The sequence below is a fragment of the Patagioenas fasciata genome, chromosome 8, assembly GCF_037038585.1.
Source record: "Patagioenas fasciata isolate bPatFas1 chromosome 8, bPatFas1.hap1, whole genome shotgun sequence".
Taxonomy (NCBI): Eukaryota; Metazoa; Chordata; class Aves; order Columbiformes; family Columbidae; genus Patagioenas; species Patagioenas fasciata.
In genome coordinates this window covers 17,673,795-17,692,873 of record NC_092527.1, presented here as the reverse complement: position 1 = coordinate 17,692,873, position 19,079 = coordinate 17,673,795, and the positions used below count along the sequence as shown (strand labels likewise).

General features: G+C 38.8%; 1 protein-coding gene across 4 annotated transcripts in view; it reads left to right on the top strand.

Moving 5' to 3' along the window:
* OGDHL (oxoglutarate dehydrogenase L) overlaps positions 1-19,079 on the top strand; it is a 58,870-nt gene that overhangs the window by 7,130 nt on the left and 32,661 nt on the right. For all 4 annotated transcript variants that reach the window (XM_065843331.2, XM_065843333.2, XM_065843330.2 and 1 more), the window contains exons 3-8: positions 6,937-7,116; positions 10,338-10,440; positions 13,126-13,241; positions 15,013-15,167; positions 18,096-18,242; positions 18,830-18,920. In XM_065843331.2, coding sequence (XP_065699403.1) covers positions 6,937-7,116; positions 10,338-10,440; positions 13,126-13,241; positions 15,013-15,167; positions 18,096-18,242; positions 18,830-18,920 — 792 coding nt within the window. The remainder of the gene's footprint in view (positions 1-6,936; positions 7,117-10,337; positions 10,441-13,125; positions 13,242-15,012; positions 15,168-18,095; positions 18,243-18,829; positions 18,921-19,079) is intronic.

Below are 19,079 nucleotides of genomic sequence, written 5' to 3'. Positions count from 1 at the left end.
ACTGACCACCCCCCTTGTAATACACCCAAGGATGCCATTAGCCTTCCTGGCCACAAGGGCACAGTGCTGGCTCATGGTCATCCTGTTGTCCACCAGGACCCCCAGGTCCCTTTCCCCTACACTGCTCTCTAATAGGTCATTCCCCAACCTATACTGGAACTTGGGATTGTTCCTGCCCAGATGCAGGACTCTACACTTTCCCACCTCTCTTGATCTACTAACCACCCCCCTTGTAATACACCCGAGGATGCCATTGACCTTCCTGGCCACAAGGGCACAGTGCTGGCTCATGGTCATCCTGCTGTCCACCAGGACCCCCAGGTCCCTTTCCCAACCTATACTGGAACCTGGGGTTGTTCCTGCCCAGATGCAGGACTCTACACTTTCCCTTGTTAAATTCCATCAGGTTATCCCCCACCCAACTCTCCAGCTTGTCCAGGTCTCGCTGGATGGCAGTACAACCTTCTGGCATGTCAGCCACTCCTCCCAGCTTGGTGTCATCAGCAAACTTGCTGATAGTACACTCAATTCCCTCGTCTAAATCGTTAATGAATATATTGAATAATATTGGCCCCAGTACTGACCCCTGAGGCACTCCACTAGACACAGGCCTCCAACTAGACTCCGCACCATTGATCACCACTCTCTGGCTTCTCTCCTTAAGCCAGTTTGCAACCCACCTCACTACTCTATTGTCTAGACCACACCTCCTCAACTTAGCTGTGAGGATGCTGTGAGGGACTGTGTCAAAGGCTTTACTGAAGTCAAGGTAGACCACATCCACTGCTCTGCCATCATCCATCCACCTTGTTACATTCTCATAAAAGGCTATGAGGTTGGTCAAGCATGACTTACCCTTGGTAAAGCCATGCTGACTGCCCCTAATGACCCTCTTATCCTTGATATGCCTTGAGATGGCACCAAGGATAAGCTGTTCCATTACTTTCCAAGGGACAGAGGTGAGGCTGACCGGTCTATAATTACCCAGGTCCTCCTTCTTGCCCTTTTTGAAGACTGGAGTGACATTTGCTTTCCTCCAGTTCTCGGGGACCTCTCCCGTTTCCCAAGACTTGGCAAAGATGATGGAGAGCGGTCTAGCAATGACTTCAGCCAGCTCCCTCAGCACCCGCGGATGCATCCCATCTGGACCCATGGATTTATGGATGTCCAGACTATTTAATTGTTCCCTAACCCAGTCCTCATCGACTAAAGCAAACTCCTCCATTGACCTGGCTTCATCCGGGGTCTCAGGAGTACAGGGCTCCCCAGGACAGCCTCCAGCAGAGTAGACAGAGACAAAGAAGGCATTCAGTAATTCTTCCTTCTCTGTATCTTCTGCCACTAGGGCACCCACCCCATTCATCAGTGGGCCTACATTGCCTCTGGTATTAGTTTTATCTGCTATGTATTTGAAAAAATTCTTTTTGCTGTCCTTGACCCCTCTCGCCAGCTGTAATTCTAAGGAGACCTTGGCTATCCAACTGCCTTCCTACATCCTCTAACAGCAGCCTGATATTCCTCCCAAGTGGCCAGCCCCTGCTTCCATGACCTGTAAACTCTCCTCTTCTGCTTGAGCATACCCAACAGATCCCTATTCAACCACACAGGCCTCCTGGCTCCCTTCCTGGACTTCCTACGTGTGGGGATGCTCTGATCCTGAGCGTGGAAGAAGCAGTCTCTGAATGCGATCCAGCTCTCTTGGGCCCCTTTTCCTTCAAGCAGTCTTGCCCATGGGATTTCCCCTAGCAATTGCTTGAAAAGGCCAAAGTTAGCCCTGCTGAGGTCCAGGGTTGCAGTTCTACTTGCTGTTCTGTTCCTGCCACACGGGATGCTGAACTCCACCATCTCGTGGTCACTGCAACCCAGGCAGCCCTCAACCTTTACTGCTTCAACCGGACCCTCCTTGTTAGTGAGGATGAGATCCAGCAGTGCACCTCTCTTAGTCGACTCCTCCACCATCTGCATGAGGAAGTTATCATCAATGCACTGGAGGAACCTCCTGGACTGCGGCTGGCTGGCTGAATGGTCCTTCCAGCAAACATCAGGGAAGTTAAAATCACCCACAACAACCAGGGCCTGTGACTGTGAGGCCACTCTCAGCTGCCCATAGAAGGCCTCATCAACTTCCTCAGCCTGATCTGGTGGCCTGTAATAGACACCTACAACAGTATCACCCCTGCCAGCCTGCCCCTTAATTCTGACCCCTTAATTCTGACCCCTTCTTTCCTTTAAGAAGAATTACATTTGTTGTTCGGGCGCTTCACAGCAGAGTGAGTGTTGCTGCTGGGAGGCCTTGCAAACCCTGCCCCGTGCCGTGCCGGGAGCGGCCTGGAGCTGACCAGGGTGCTGAACGGCCCCGCCGGTGTCGGGCCGTGCCCCTCTGGGAGCCCAGCCGCGGCAAAGAGCAACGGCTGCTGCTAAATTTAGACTTGTTTGTTATTCTACTGGTGCTTAGGGGTTGGTGGAAACGCTAAGAATCCTTCTGAAAGACTAGCCCGTTCGTCTGGCAGTTCAGGCACAGTTGGGTGGTAGCTCCTGATGCGGTGTTGCAGTTTGTAGGTTGTTTAGCAACTAACAAATGAACAGAATGAGTTTACAGAGAAATGTGAATGTACTTGGTGCAGTAGGGTGTGACCTAGGGAGTGGATCCCAGGTAGTTCAAGAAGCATTTTAAAAATGTGTGAATTTTTCTCCAAGTTAACTAACTGTATTATACTTACAACAGTAATGAACTGAAGTAAATTAACTGTGTGCCTGGTTTATGAGGCTTAAAAGAATACAACTGATGGACATAATGAATTGCTTTATAGCTACTCTTGACTAAATATATTTTTTTTCCACAGTCTAGAAGAAAGGGGGGAAGAACAATGATATCAATTAATTTTACTTTGTTTCATCAACAAAATTAATTTTTGGTTTCTTGAAAACGATTTCATTTCACTGGCTGAAAGCTGTGAATATCTACCCAAGATATTTGTCAACAGAAATTATTTAATTGGGGCTTTAATAAAACAGATTAAAAAGATTGAGAGTTGAACTCATCCTGTTTTTTTTTTTTTTCCTGCTACAGAAAGTGCTGGAAAATACTGTCACGAGACAGAAATGGCTTTTGTGGTGTTGGTTATGGTATTGTTAATAATTTGACTCTCTTTGCAGGCCACTCATATTTCGTCGTTTTATCCAGTATGTCCAGCATGGTTTAGAGAGCACATTTGTGCTAGGCATTTAGACATTACACACTGTTTCCTCTTTTTCATCTTTATTTTCTATTTTTTCTTCATGTTTCTTTGTTTCTTCATATCAGAGGGGATGTGCCTCCTTCTAGTTGATGAGGTGAAAAAGAGGTGAAAAAGCTTTTTTTTTTTTTTTTCCTGGGCTTTAGAAATAATACTCTATTATTTTAACTTAGAAACTCCAATTAATCAAAGCTCCTCAAATAATTTCCCTCTCAGAAGATTTGAGTGGACATGTCTTCCCATGTATGCTTATTTCAAACTTTGAAATATGTGTGTCATGTTCCAGTGAGTGTATTCAGTGTTACTAGCATTTTTTCTAAGAATTTTTCCTTTCTGTGTATAGCATAGTTAAATATCAAGGAATATGTGTTTGTATCTATAGGAGCTTTTATTCTTTGTGCAAATCCATTCCTGATGATTTCCTGCTTTTCCTTGTCTTTTGAATTGCCCATCCTTGGAGTAGCCAAAGCAACAATTAGAATAAGATGACGTGGCATCATTATTTCTCCTTGAAGCACGGTGTCAGGGCCATAGATCATAAAGGAGAACCTTGACAAGGCTCAGTTATTACTATCAGAAGATTAATTACAAAACTGCATGGTTGGATATTGAGTACAGGATGCCTGCCATGTTATCCTGTATGTCACTGCTCTGCTGTGAGTGTGTAATCACTTCCTTGTTTCACATGCTTGGAAAAAGTGTGGCGGCCTTGTTTTGTTTTTACTTTTCTTTTTTTTTTTTTTAAGTTATGTAGTGATGCTCAGTATGTGCCTTCTAAGGCTTTTCTGTCCTCACTGCAGTTGATAAATATTGTGATGTCACTACGGAAAAAAAATCAAGATAACGCATATGTTGCTTATTATTCTAAGTACAACACTGTTTATTATATGAGAGTAGAATATTGCCACTGAATCACTTGAATTGTATTAAGTTACTTGAGAAAGTAGTAGATAACTACAATATAGATTTGCTGACAAGAAAAAAAAGGAGTGTGTTGCGTATCACTATAGCAATTTATTTTTTACGGATGTGTTTTTCTATTATAAGTCTCCTCTACCTTTTTTTTTTTTTTTTTAAGATCTTGACTAATTTAGTTGAGAACTGCAAGTTTGTTGTAAGACCAAGCTGGTCTTCTGCCTGTTCAGTCACATGGCAAGTGCTGTTGCCTAAGACTGACATTGATACACAGGACTTGAAGACTATAATCTGGTATCAATCTTGAAAGATGCTATAGAAATTTTTAAAGGCTTTGATGGATGTGTATCTAGAAAAAACTAATTTTCTGTAGCCGAATGATATATTTTCCCTCCCCTCTGATTAAATGTCAAGCCTGCCCAACGAATCAATAAGTTCAAAAATGTGATAGGAAAAAATAGTGTGGGTTCCTTCTGTCCCAGCTGGCTGCTTCTTCAGATGTAAACATTTTGAAGATGTTTCTTTATATTTGTGATTTTGAATGAAGAAAAGGTCCTATGCTTATTTGTTTTGGGCATGTCTAGTTGGATTTTGTTAGCAACTGTCTCAGCAGAGTACTTGTCCAAAAACATATTAAATTCTTTGGGACTGTGCTCTGATTACTTTTACATCTAAATGAAAAGATTTTAACTCGACAAAGGAGCAGTTATTGTCATCATTGTAGGTGTATCATGGTATTGGAAAAAGTGAGGAAGGAACCTCAACATAAGCAAAGCCTATTCTGTATTAAAACATTGAATGAATACCAAATGTCAGATTTGTCATGAATCCAAATGTGTGTTTGGATTTTCCTAATTTAATGAGAGTTAATAACTGTGTATTGCCAAAATAATTTCTTCAGTCTAAGTAACCTTATTTGTAACATGAAGGGCTTGCATCTGTTTTTTCACTCTCTGCAATCTGCAAACTCTCCGACCTGCTGCTGTGTAGGTGTGGAATAACAACACTATTCTTAGTACAGAGTAAGAAGGTGTATAGAGAGAATACCAGAGGAAATACAGTTGCACTAATAGACTCTTGTAGACAATTTATAGGATGTTTGTCAATTCAGACTTCTAATCTCAGTGCAGCTAGCAAGGTGTTGCAGTAAGAAGAATAGAGGAAATGAGGATAAATGAGAGAAGGGAGCAGGAATGTGTGTCTGGAACTGACCACCAAGCATGATCTGAACGCCTTAATTTCTCATGGCATACAAAAGTTAGAGTATGTTTAGATCAAGCCTGTGTAAGAACAAGGTGATAAATTGTCAGTTTATTGTACTTGTATCAATGCAGCTTTGTACTAACAAAGAAGGGAGAGAGGTGCATTGAAGCTGTGTTTCTCGGGTAGTGGCCGAGAAACCAACAGGTTTGATGAGTCCTCCCAGTTCCATAACTTTAACTTGGAAGGTTGGTGATATTTATCTCTTGCGTGCTTCCCCTCTCATAGTGTTTCTGAACATCTTAAAGATTGTAGAAATTTCAATGTGAAGACTTTTTGTTAATGGAAACAGAATTTCATAAATATTTTTCCATTGTGTAGTGCTGGTATTACATTATTTTGATTTTTTTTTTGTTTGCTCATTTTGATTCTGTAATTAATATATTAAGTAGTGTTCTTTTTAAAATAAAATCTTGTGCTACTTTTTGTCTTTTCTGGTACTGGGTCGTGAAATACTGTCATTCCAGGCTCACAGCCAGGGTAAATAACATGCACTGTACAAAATGAAATTTAACTTCTACAGTTTTTCTATTCTAGTCACTAATATTTTAAAGTTTTGAAATAGCTTCCTTTGGTTCCTAAGTTAAACAAACTGAGAAGGATGTTTTATGACCTTTCATTACCTTTTATGGAAACTGTGAGCTAAGCACAAGTATTGATTAGTCCCCTGCTAGCGCAGCCTTTGTTCTCTGTTGGGTATAAGCATGTCAGATATTTTATCCTATTCTGCTGCTGTCTGTTGGCATCCATACATGTAATATCGTTCTAACCTGACTACCTCATGAGAATGGAAACAGTTCAGGAAAACCAGATCTGGGCATATGTGGAGAAAGTGACGTGTAAAAGCGCAGATAGAAATAAAAATATATTTCATTTGTTGTGATTTAGTTTCTCAAACATGTACTCTTCTGAAGTCATGACTTGCACCTGAAACCAGGTCCATAATTTCTTTTGTAGTATGGTAACCTAAGTTAGTGAGGAAAGGATCTTAGACCAAAAGCCTCATTCCGAAAAGCTGTAATTGCTTTTGAACAGTTCCTTCCAGAAAGGCCCTTAAGGACTGATTCTGGTTTAGCATATTCAGTGAGTGTCTTGAAGTATCATAAATTCTTGAAGTATCATTAAAGGAATGAATTAATTTCATTTATTAAGGTTTTCAGTTTTATAGGCTGATACCTCTTTACCAGCAGCATAATATCATACCCATTACTGGTTGCCTGAATAAACATCACAGTTAAAAAGAGCTGTGTGAATGAATAATGTACAAAGGTACTTTTGCAGTCATATGTGCTGGAGACAAGCTCAGTGTGAGAAATGAGATGAAGAAGGCTCTGTGTAAATGAAACGCAGAGTTGCTATTGAGATGTAGGTGTATCAGTGCTCTCTTTTTGTTGGCTATTAGTGGTACTTCATACTGTAATGTACTGAGGTGCCATTTGCAGCTTGAAGGAGCTGATTTTGGTTGAGACTTTTGTTTGAAGTAATAAATTTTCCTCCTTCTTTCCTACTCTGTACATATGTCCAGTCCTGGGATTTGTTTTTCCAAAATGCTAATGCCAGCCAGGCACGTGATCCCCAACCACCAGATCAGTTGGAAAGAAAGGCATCGTTTCTTCAGAGCCATGGCCTGGCCCAGACACTGGGTAAAACTGAGAAGCTTGTTGAAGATCACCTTGCTGTGCAGTCTTTGATAAGAGCATACCAAGTAAGTGTACTTTGGGGTGGGCATGGGAGGACCTCTCCTTTGCAAACAACCTTTTTTTTTTTCCTTTCTATGTCCTTATTTGTCTTCTGGTCTTAACTCTTGCCTGTTGTCTTGCTTCTGATCCAAAATAGTCTTTTCTTCCTTGCACAGTGTCTGAACACTGAGGACCTGGATTCAGACTGAAATAAGAACTTTTGCCTCTCTTCAACAGCAAACTTTTCCATGATCCAAGTCTGTCTTCACCTCTGGGAAAGTTTGTATTATGGTTATTATCTTTATTTGAGAAAGCAGGAAATGTGCTTGCCTTCTCATATATCTAGTGTGAATTTTGAGATTCCTGGTTTGAGCAGGATTATAGGTAAAAAGAGAGAGGAGAAATGAATTAACCAGAAGTTGAATTTTGGGAGGCTGACAGTACTGAGTTGGGGTCAGCTTTAAATTTATTTTAGAGAACTGTTCATCAAAGTTGACTTTGTTTCACACTCAGATTTTTAACCTTTTTATCAAATTAAGAAATTTAGTCTAATTTCCTGTTTTCCTCTAAAAGGGGGAGGATTTTGGAAATAGTACAGTGGTTTTGGGTAGAAGTTTTCTAAGTGTAAAACAAGTTTGAACATTTTTATTAGACTTGTATTTAAGCCTTTTATTGAAATAAATATATTAAAACAAGTGTGAAACAACAACAAAAAAATCCCACTAAACATGTAGATCTGTGTTGAGCAAAATATTCCAGTTTGTCTCTTTTTTTTATTTAGTAAGTATGTTGCTTTCCAAGAAGTTTGCTACAGTGACTTGAGTGGATATTTTCTGCCCTGCACTAAGAATTTTAAGTCGCATTTGCTATCATCAGAGGAATAGAAGAGGAACTTTTTTGAAAAAACCTTTTCCTTTTCAGTACACATCGCATTGTCACTGTTGATTCAGATATGAACCATGTTATTCCAACTGTTGGAGAGGTGTTGTAAAAGAGTAGAAATGTTTGTGAATAGAAAGAATATGTGAAATTTACTTAGAAATAGCTATGTAGAAAACAACCACTTCAGCCCACTCACTTTTGCTTGTAGTAAAAATTCGCTAAAGAATTAGAGAAAATTGGAGAATATTAGGCTGCTTTGACACCATTTACTTGAAGACAGTTCAGGGATTGCCATTTTGTTTCTTGTGTTTGAAAGAGTGCTGGTCAACTCAAGTGATAGAACAGAAATGTCTGTAGAAATGGCAGGCACCCGTGTATCTGCAACAAACAATGAAAGAGGATTACCTAAGGCAACTGGCTGTTTTTAAAAGGTATTTAATACCCTCTAAATTCAGTGTTGAAGGGACACAATCAATTTGTGACCTTCCTTTGCCTGATAATGAAATGAAATGGAGAAGGATACAGAATTTCCATTTCTCAAGCCTGTCAGTGTTTTATGGTTTTTGTGGTAAACTGCTTTGTGGTCTGTTGAGCTGGTCTTCTGAAAAGACAGTTAATCTATTGCTTTTTCTAATGCAGAGCTTCAGACACACTGAAAGAAGGATTTCCAGTGAAATGTGTGTGCTTAAAAAAATGAGTCTAGATAAAGTAATTTCTTGAGGCTGCTTTTATAACATAGGTTTCTTTTTTTTTTTAATCTATGTCTAGAAAATATAATTTTTAAAGTCTAGATTTAGGTAGTGTGTACTTGCATTTAGTGAAATTTATGGCAATTGATGAAAATTTTCCATGCATGTATTTTCACAAGCTTGATCTCTGATTTTTTGAAGTTGTTACTATTTTCTGTATCCAGTGAAAGAAGTGGAAGTTATTGAAAAATACTTTGATGTTGAGGAAAATACTGTCTTTTAGTTAAAGATCAAACCGCTCCTGGAGTGTAATATGGCACAGCACTTTACTGCTTTGCTTTTCTGGGTTTTGGTGTTTTTACTGATCTTTTTCCTCTTCCTACCAGTACTGCAGAGCAGATGTGGCTTAGGGAGGTGAATTATTTCCTCTTGATGATACTTGAGACAGAATTGTTTGCTTAGTTCCAGTCAGATAGACTTTGTGCTGCTGGAAACAATGAGGTGGCACAGATGTTGCCGTGGGCATCATTTGGCCTGTCAGAGTTTTATTACTGGTGATTCATGAGATGCAAAGAATCTCAGAGGCCAGGCTGAATTCACAGGGCTAGTTGTTCTTAAAAAGATGCCGTATTTCTGTTTGCTTGTGAGCAGAAGGTGTTTTGTTAGGAACTCTCCTGCTAATATAGAACATTTGAATAATGTTTTTTACAAGTCACTTCTTGATGAACTACACTTTAATCACTGTCTATTGCTCTGTGATGCAATTCATTATTAATATTGCAGTTTATTAATTTTTTTCAGAGATAATTAGGATGCTAGTAGTGTGAATGAAATTGTACCCAGGTGATCTGAATTTGTCCTTAAAAAGAAAAATGAGAAAATATTTATATGTTAATCTATAAAAAGTTTATAATGAGCTAATTCAGTATATGAGAATAAGGCACAAGAGACATACAAAAAATGTTTTTTATTTGTGGCTCTGTTGAGTCAATTAGTTATTTCTTCTGTAGCAATGTTGTATGTTAATGTAAGGCAGTAGTTTATAGCAATTTGTGGCATGCATTAACACCATTTGTATCGATAACTGAAAGCTTACTGAATTCCCCACTGAATTTGTGTTCTTTGGTATCTTGAATGTCAATTTTATTGTAGGTGAAACTCCTGAAATTTCATGAAGGAAAAAAAATGCTATCTGATGTGGAACAGAGCTCGTGAAGAGTGATCCCTTCACTTCCAATATAAACTTCTTCAGCACCAATATATTTTCTAGGTCAGCTTTAGTATTCTGCCGGTGCAGAAAGGAGGATTCGGGCAAAAATATAAAATGACTGAATTAGCAAATGATAAGATCTATAGACTTGTAGTAGTTTCTTACTTTTACCCAATCTTCAGTGTAATTCCAGTTTAAACTGTATGTCAGACCAAAAAAAAGTTATGTTCTGATGTGTATTCAGTATTTTTTAATAGCAGTAGTGTACTTATCCAGAGATGTAACACCTGCTTCCTGTGTTTATGGGAAAACTTGGGAAATGTGACCCACTCGTGACATTAGTGGTGTTCGCTTATTTGACTTGATGGCTGATATGCGTAGTATGGAGAGATATCAGTGACTTTTTCCCTTTGTCTGACTTTTTTTAGTGTGATTTCGTTTTTCTCTCGCTTTCCTTGTTTTTCAGATCCGTGGCCATCATGTGGCTCAGCTGGATCCCCTTGGAATTCTGGATGCGGACTTGGATTCGTTTGTTCCATCTGACTTAATCACTACGATCGATAAACTTGGTGCGTACACTGTATGCCTTATTATTTGCAATGGTAATTTTTCTCTTTTGTCTCATTGGGATGAAATGATTTAATAAGACATTTCAGGGAAGCTTCTACCTTTTCTGTTTGCTGGTATCATGAAATAGTTTCTTTGGGCATCTGTAAGGAGGCTTAAATTTCAGGACAATGCAGTTTCTACTTTGAGATCACGGGTGAGTTTCCTGTGACTTCACCTTCTGATGAATGATGATTATAAACACCTTATAGAAAGCTCAGATCTTTTAATTAATAATTAAATTAATACTATATCAATACATTAGTCTAAGATTCTGGTAAATTACTTTTATACCGTTATGCTTGATGCTTGTTTTGACGGGGGCCATCTGAAAGCTAGTCAATAGGAAAAACAAGCAACAAACAAAATGCTGGATAGAGGAACTTAGGGTAAATTTCATACCAAATTTGAATTCTAGCCTCCGATACATATTTCGTCTGTATAATGTGAAGTGTATTTGAAATTATCAGAAGGAAACATGGAAACTGTAGAATTCTTTACTTGTTTATAGAATCCAATGGTGATCATTTTAGTTTCCTGCTGGAGGAGTGTGATACGCTCAGGTCTGCTTTTGCAAAGGTTGTTCTGGTTGCTAAGAGGGCATGTCTTTGAGAAATTGCACTGATCAATTTCTTTGCTCCTCTCTGCTTGAATAGAGAAACATCCGATTGATTTTTCTCTACTCTTCAATCTACCTGGTTTATTTAAAAGGTGGTTTTCTACTTGATAAAGACACCGAATTGATTTTTCTTTGATAGGTAGGGAAGCTTTCTGGACCAGGCATAAAACAGAGTGCAAGTAATAGATAAAACACATTCTGATTAATTTTTCTGTAAGTACATCTACTGCCTCTTTGCTGCTGTGTTTTCTATTTCTGTTGGTAGGGAAAGAAGCATTTCTGGCCCTTGATCATGTAAAGGCATTGGAGTGCTTAAGACTGTAAATAGAGGTGCTTACACAAATCAGGGGTTCTCTTTGAAGTTTGTCAGCTTTAATTAAAGGAAAGTACCTACTAGAAAATACATTAGACATTTACTGAGTAAATATAATTTGTTTGGAGCATGGGTGATTGCTAGCATGTCAGTACAAAAGTCTACAGATAATTCAGTATGGAGTGTTGTGACTGGTCAGAACGTGTCGTACTGAAGCGCTCATGAGGATAGGAAAAATATTCTAGACCACTGGATGAGATGGGGCATTTTGTCTGAGAGCGTAACTGTGGTAATATTTCAGTTTGCGAGGGGAAAATTTCTACCGTAGTCTTGACACAGCATAAAAGAGACAGATCTCAAATGTTGCCTATCCTTAAGTGTTCCAAGCAGGAAAGTTATGAAAGGTCTCTGGAAGTATAGCAGGTATTTTAATGTTTGGTTTTTCTTTGCGTTTTCTTTGTACCGTCTACTGGTTTCCTTTTGAGAAACCTTCAGGTAAGAAGTTTCTTCTGGGAGTTGCTTGTAAAAATGCAGCTAGTTACAGGTGTATCTACTGCACAATTCAGGTTATGGAATTGCTTTCAGGAAATCTTGGATTTCAATAAGGTTGTGTCTCTTTAAACATGAGGTGATGCTTCAGTAAATACGCGGTGCTGCTGTACAAAGCACAGATGCTCTGTGTGTGCCCAAATCACTCCTGTACGTGTTCTGTTTTTTGCATGACAGAACATGGAAAGTCCGTGAAGTCTTAGAGGATGTCAGCAAAGGGGAAAAAAAAATAGGATCTTAGTACTGCTTTGTTTCAAATGACACTAAAGGCCCTGTCATCCTGTGCCCTCCCCCTTCTCCTTCCCCACCCCCCCCCCCTTTGTTTTTAGCACTATAGAAAACCAGAATTAATTTGATGCTGAAAAAGCCTATTATGGTATAAAAAAGAAGAAACAGTGGTACACAGACACTTTTTTTTGATCACTTCAGATGCAACATTTTAATTTATTGTTAAAATTATTATTATTAAAAACAAAATAAATATTTTAAACATTATTTTAAATATATATTATCTTTAAAACACAAACTGTGTTGTTCCTGACAGTGCTTGTATAATAAAAGTGGTGGCAATGCAGTCCTGTGGCCTGATTTCAATTCTAAATGCTAAGTTCCGTTATTGTTTCATCTTTAAATTGCCTTTTCACTTTCATCTTCAGAAAATTCATTTAACAGGGAGTATGGAGCACTATTCTATATTGATGTAAGAGTTCTGTGCAGGCTGTCATATCAGTGTTAAAGTGGGTGCCTGCAGCTTATCCAGAACCAAGGTAAAGAATTCAAAATTAAAAACACAGAAACTATAATTTTAAAATATTCTTAACATGTGCACACACACATACATAATTTTTGTGTATAATAGGTTTCTATAACTGTATGTAATGTGCATTATAGGTTTTATACATTTACTTCTCAGAATTTTAAGAAGCTTTTTCTTTCTTCGTTTAAGAGGTCTAGATTAAACTTTGTTATGCAAAGTCCTTAACTTGCATTGATACCAGTCTTTCAGTCTTGTCTGTTGTGTATTTTAGCTCTTGAAACTGCATAATAGTTAAATGTGTTACTAAACCATATTCTCAGCCAGAACAATTTTAAATACGTCTAAATCAGGATGAGACAATACGCTTTTCTCTTGCCCTGCTTTGCAAATTGATAATGTACCTTTTGCAGGGTTTTATGGTTTGCATGAATCAGATTTGGACAAAGTCTTTCAGCTGCCTACAACCACCTTCATAGGAGGAAATGAGAACAGTCTGTCTTTACGAGAGATCATCAAACGGCTGGAGGTCAGTGGGATGTTTTGTGATTTGTGCTTGTTTTCACCTGAAAAGAAGTGAATGTTTTCCAGTCATCAGTCACATAAAAACCCCTTACATTATTAATTGAGCATGTAAAGAATTCAAATGACATTAAAAATAACCCTTCTACTGTTTGTAGAGATGGCAGCACCATTAGTTTCATTGCCTGGATATCTGAAATACGTAGATTAAGGATGAGTATAAAAGAAGTGAATATGGTAGAATACTGATTCAGGCCCTAGATCTGTAAAGAGCTGACCTTGTTTAAAAGGAGGAGAGCCTTTAGAACTTGTTTTTCAAGTGTCCTACCGCAGATAAAACACCTTTACCTACAGTACTTGGGATGTGCAGGGGTTGCTCTCAGATCCCCAGCTTTACTGAGACTTTTACCTGGATAGAAGTATGAGAGTTGGGTACCACCCAATTCGTGAAAGCCCAGCTGTAGCTTGTAGATGAGGATGATCCTTGTTTTCCATCCCCAGTTCCTTTCCTAGAGTTTCATTATCTGACAGGTGATATGGTTATGTTATATGAAGTCGTCAAAGGTAAACTAATTTAAAGCACAATTCAAAGGTATAGTTATAATTAGATGGGAACTCCAAATAGCAAAACGGCAAGTAGGAATGGTAATGAATTTGTAAACTACTGAGTTATTAAGTACTGCATATTACGGATTTTGCTTGTTCCAGGGTTTGGAAGTGTTCAAGTTGCAGAGATTTCCATTGCATGGTAATGAAATCCATTGGACTAAAAAGGGCTAGGAGTGAGGAAATATTTTAAAGGATGAAATACAGAACTAAGTTATAAGAATGTGAAAATAGAAGTAAAATAATTACTGAACCTAAAAGAGTTCATGACTTCGACCTGTTGCAAGTGAGAGAGAATGTGTTGACCTGCATGTTTGACTATTACATCAGCTTAGCTGAAGCACAGTCAGTTGTTAATTCACATAATCTCTGTACATTTGAGCCCTATATTTGCTTTTTGTTTTTTAGACTTTTGCACATGTCTGTGCTGCAACTTTCAAGAGATAATCCTTAAAAATGTAGTGTGCAAATAAATGGACAAAATCAATAGCAAAATCTAAAAGCCTCAAGGAACTGATTTGTGTTAAAGACAAATAACCCTCTGGTTTCCTTCTTCAGACCTTTAGATTTTTTTTTTTTTTTAATTGAAGTGAACATTGAATTCCTTTTTGGAGGCAGTAGAGAACACATACTGTATGTTCAGAGTGGTTTTGTCTCAGATTAAGCTCACAATAAGTCTTACTTCCATTGACTTGTATTTTAGACCCATTTTTGTGGTGAAATATTATTTTTAAGGTAAGAAAAAGAAAATTTAAAAAATGCAACATGGAGATAAAATTTCTGAAGAGTCTTTTTATTTTTCCCTGTCCTTTCTCTGCTTTCAGCTGCTTGGATTCCTTTTCAGATATCCAGTCTTCTGAGACTTGACCATTATCAGTCAGTTTAAGGCAGGTTTACTGGTCTACTTTGAATATGTTACCAAATGAGAATCCTCCAGATTCAAAGTTTTGAGATGTTGCTTTGTAGAGAAAACTTTCTGGCATAAAACTAGATTTCGTAAAATAATTCATGTATTTATAAAATTACTGTGGGTAAGATATAGTGGAAGAGGAAAAAGATAAGATAGCTTTCAGAAGAATAATATGTACAGCAAATATAATTAAAAAACTATATTTGTTTCCTTATGGCCCATTAACTCCTAAATCTTCTGTGTTGTTGTTTTCACATCCTAGAATACCTACTGCCAACACATTGGCTTGGAGTTCATGTTCATCAATGATGTGGAGCAGTGCCAGTGGATCCGGCAGAAGTTTGAGACGCCGGGAGTTATGAAGTTTACTAATGAGGAAAAGAGGACTTTGTTGGCAAGGCTGGTGCGCTCCATGAGGTATGCTGGGGCGGCGCTGGGAAACGGCTCTGTGACTGCTGGAGGCAACTGCTGCAGTCTGCAAACTGCTGAGGGGGAGCTGGAGAGTCACAGTGGAATCTGGAGTACAGGAGGGTGTAGTTAACCTGGCTGTGGTACCAAAGGGAATTGAGTACTGTGAGGTATGTCAGGGTCTGTGTAGTGGCTTTTAGTGTCCTATTTTCTTAAAGGGCAGTCGTGTTGTGTAGCACTTGTGCAGCCTTTAGGGGCATATCTGACAGTGTTTTCATTGGCTTGCAGAGATAAGCTGGGGAAAAAAATTGTTTCAATAGACTAGTAATATGCCTCTTTGTGAAAGATTCATAACCTATTTCAGAAAACAGGAGTCAGAATAACATTGGATACTGGTCTTCTGCTATATTCTATCTATTGTGCATCTCACTAGTAGCAGATGATCACAGGAGACCATCCTAATGGTCAACTCAAGGGAAATTTTTAAATGGATGAAATGTTGACATGAGCGTTGTTTGACTCACTGGGATGCTACCAGTATCTTTGGAGACCTCTGCCAAGATGGGGCTGGATTTGAGAGGCATAATGTCATTTCAGGTCCTGTTTTTGCCCTTTTGAGGTATGCCAAGATGTGCTGTACCACTGCATGACCTGGCAGCAGGAGTTTCGGTCTCTGCAATTTATGAAAGCATGTTTGGAAACAGCATATTGATTGTTCCTGTTGTGGCTGTCTGTACAGAAATACGGTGATCCCAGAGACTGAATTACCCTCTCATCCCTAGAACGAGACTGTCTTCTCAGGCACAAGATTTATTCTGATTCTTATGATGTGAAACAGTTTGCATATCCTTTGATAAACACGAGTTAGAGATTTATAAAGATGCATTTTTGATTAAGCGTCTGTGTTCAAAGACTTAAAAATTAAGTGCTCATTGGAAGTGTTAGAAGATATTTTTGCCTGGTGTTTTGTTTTCCAATATTATAGTAAGGTTATTTTTCTAGTTAAAAGTTTCATTTAAACAGAAAACAAGTTACTTAATGGTCAAGTGAATGTTTCACTTGAGTAAGTTTGTTTAACAAGCGCTCAGCATGAACCCTCTCCATTTATCTTGAGACAAGAATTTACGCTTTCTTTCCTGCCTGTCTAAGCTGTGGAAAGATCTGGGGTTCCTAGTAGGATGAAAAAGCTGGATTTTCATCTTCTGCCAGATTAATTGTCTGCTGAAAATGGGGGGGAAAAAAAAAAAGTTTTACATAAATTTCTATCCAGCTATCCCTAGTGTACTTTTTTTGGTCTGAAAATGATCAAGAAAAAAGATCTAGTTTTGTGGAAAACGTCGTGCTCTTGAGATTTGTGGCTTTGTAAAGCAGATAGTCAGAATTTTGCTCAAGAATTCAGTTTTCTAAAATATTAATTCCAAGTACTACATAGTTCAGGTACTTGAAACTGAATTTTAAATTAGGATTTCTCATCCTTTGTGGGGGTCACTGATAGGTTATTGAAAAAAGGGTCACTTTTAACTCTTCCTTCTGTAAAATACTCCCTGTGTATCTTTGTTCTACACTGTGTATGCATTAGTAAGTAATCATGTAGTCTGATCTGGGCATTGTCTTTCACCTGTGCAGGGTCAGGTGTTTCTAGATCATCCCTTGTGAGAGCAACCATCTTTTGTAAGGCTCGCTGCTCACTGGGTACCAAATCCATGTGGTGACAGCGGATGCACTGCCAGCCCTTGTGAACTCAAGGTGGCACACAGGGGACTTGCAACATGACTGTGGAATATTGCAGTTCTGCACACCTAGTGGCAGCTTGCCTCCAATAATCAACTTTCTGCTTGTCCAGTACTGTCTTGATTTGCAACTGCAAAGAGGAGGCAAACAGCGTGTACACCGCTTCGCTTTGCCCTGTAGGACTTCCTGTTCACATGGGGCCCCACTTTCAGTTTAGATAAACTGGCACAGCCCCGCAGACTTCCCTGAGGAATTCTGGCTGCATAGCTCAGCTGAGGGTCTGCCTGGTTGCTTAGATGCCTGAATTGTAAAGGTATTGATGGATGAGCTAAGGAGAGTCTTTTGGCAACTCTTCATTTCACTGCTTTTAGGACTTCAATCTAAAGAGGTAAATGGCAGTGTTCTGAGTGAGGAATAAGCTGAGTATTAATGGATTATGGCAGTGTTATGAGTTCAGGCATTGCACAGATGATGTAACCAATACAGTTATATTCATGAAGATGTATTATATTTGCTTTTTATATCTCCAAGCTTTACAACATATAATCCTTTCAGCATTTGTTAAAAGGTACTTTTTAACCACCCACATTGCCCCTGGCCCAAATGCATTAAAGAGTGAAAGAATGTGGAGCTGTCAGGGACTGACATCTTTCTCCTGCTGCAGCAGAGGCACAGATACCAGTGTCCTAGTTCTTGGCACATTATCAACTGTTACATCACACGATCTGAGGAGCTCTGCCATTGAATAGGGCCTATGACATAGATGTGCTTTGTACTGTATTTCTACAAGTATTTACTTCCAGAAAATATGGGTTCTCTGTTGTGTCTTCTTCAATCCATAGAAGAGACTTCTGTGGTGTTACTCTGCCTTCCCAGTGGTCAGTATACATTTTGTATACATGGGAAGGAGCAGAGTTTAACTTGCGAACTGAATTTTGTCTGAGGCGGAGATTCTCCCTCCTGTTTGAATGGTTTTCAAGTCCTGGTAAATGCCTCTCAGATGGAAGAGAAAGAAGACTTAATTCTCTCCTATGTCTCCCTCCTTACATGTGACTTACTTCTAGAGCTCTTAAAACATGTATTCACAGATGTTTTAGAACAGTGTAATGTAATTATGTTTTCTAAAATATGTTTGACAGTAAGTGTTCTCTACATTATCTTAATACAAACACTCTCTCTTGGTTTTTGTGTTTCCTTTTGGCAAAGATTTGAAGACTTCCTTGCTCGCAAGTGGTCTTCCGAAAAGAGATTTGGTTTGGAAGGATGTGAAGTAATGATTCCTGCACTTAAGACCATCATTGATAAATCCAGTGAAATGGGAATTGAATATGTTATAATGGGGATGCCTCATAGGTAATGTCAATGGAAACCCTCAACAAATGGGCTTGTTGTCTTAAGACAAGTTTCAGGTTCTAGAATTTTATAATGCCAGAGTGGCAAGAGTCAGTCATAGCAAGTCATGGGAACACAGAACTGTAACAAATATCTGTCAGTGGGAGGTGACACGTGTCGCAGGGAAATGCTGGTGAAACTCTCCATGGTGGACTTTGGACCTGCAAGCAGATGTGGCAGCAGCTATGGTGTCTGTCCCATTTCAGAGAGTCTAGAACTGAGAAAGCTTCTTGAGATAGTATCAAACTTGCTTTTGCAGTCTGCCTTAATTAAATAATTATTAATGTCATCCTGTTAAAACTGCCAGATAGCTGTAAAATTCATTGCTCATACTTTAATAACTAGGTGTTATGAAATGTCTGTGGGAATGCATTGGAGGGACTTTGCAATGGGAGAAGGGTACAATGAAGGGTTTCAGGTTCAAAAGTTGAAATGAACTTCTTACTTGTGAATTTCTGACAGAGATGGCTTGCTGATTTTATAAGTTTTATGCTGTTAACTCTGTTATTACCATTTTTGAGACATAACTATGTTTGGAATTTTCTTAGGGGTAGGCTCAATGTATTGGCTAATGTAATCCGAAAAGAGTTGGAGCAGATCTTCTGTCAGTTTGATCCCAAACTTGAAGCAGCTGATGAGGTAAGATGCTTTTTCAGTAGATTTGTATAGAGAGGTCAACATTCAAGGTAGTTTTTAGTCATTTTGGTCATGGTTATTATGCAAATAGCATTATCAGCTGCTGAAATGCATTGTCCTCTTTTCTAGTTTGAAGAATACGGTTCAGTGAAATTTCTTCAC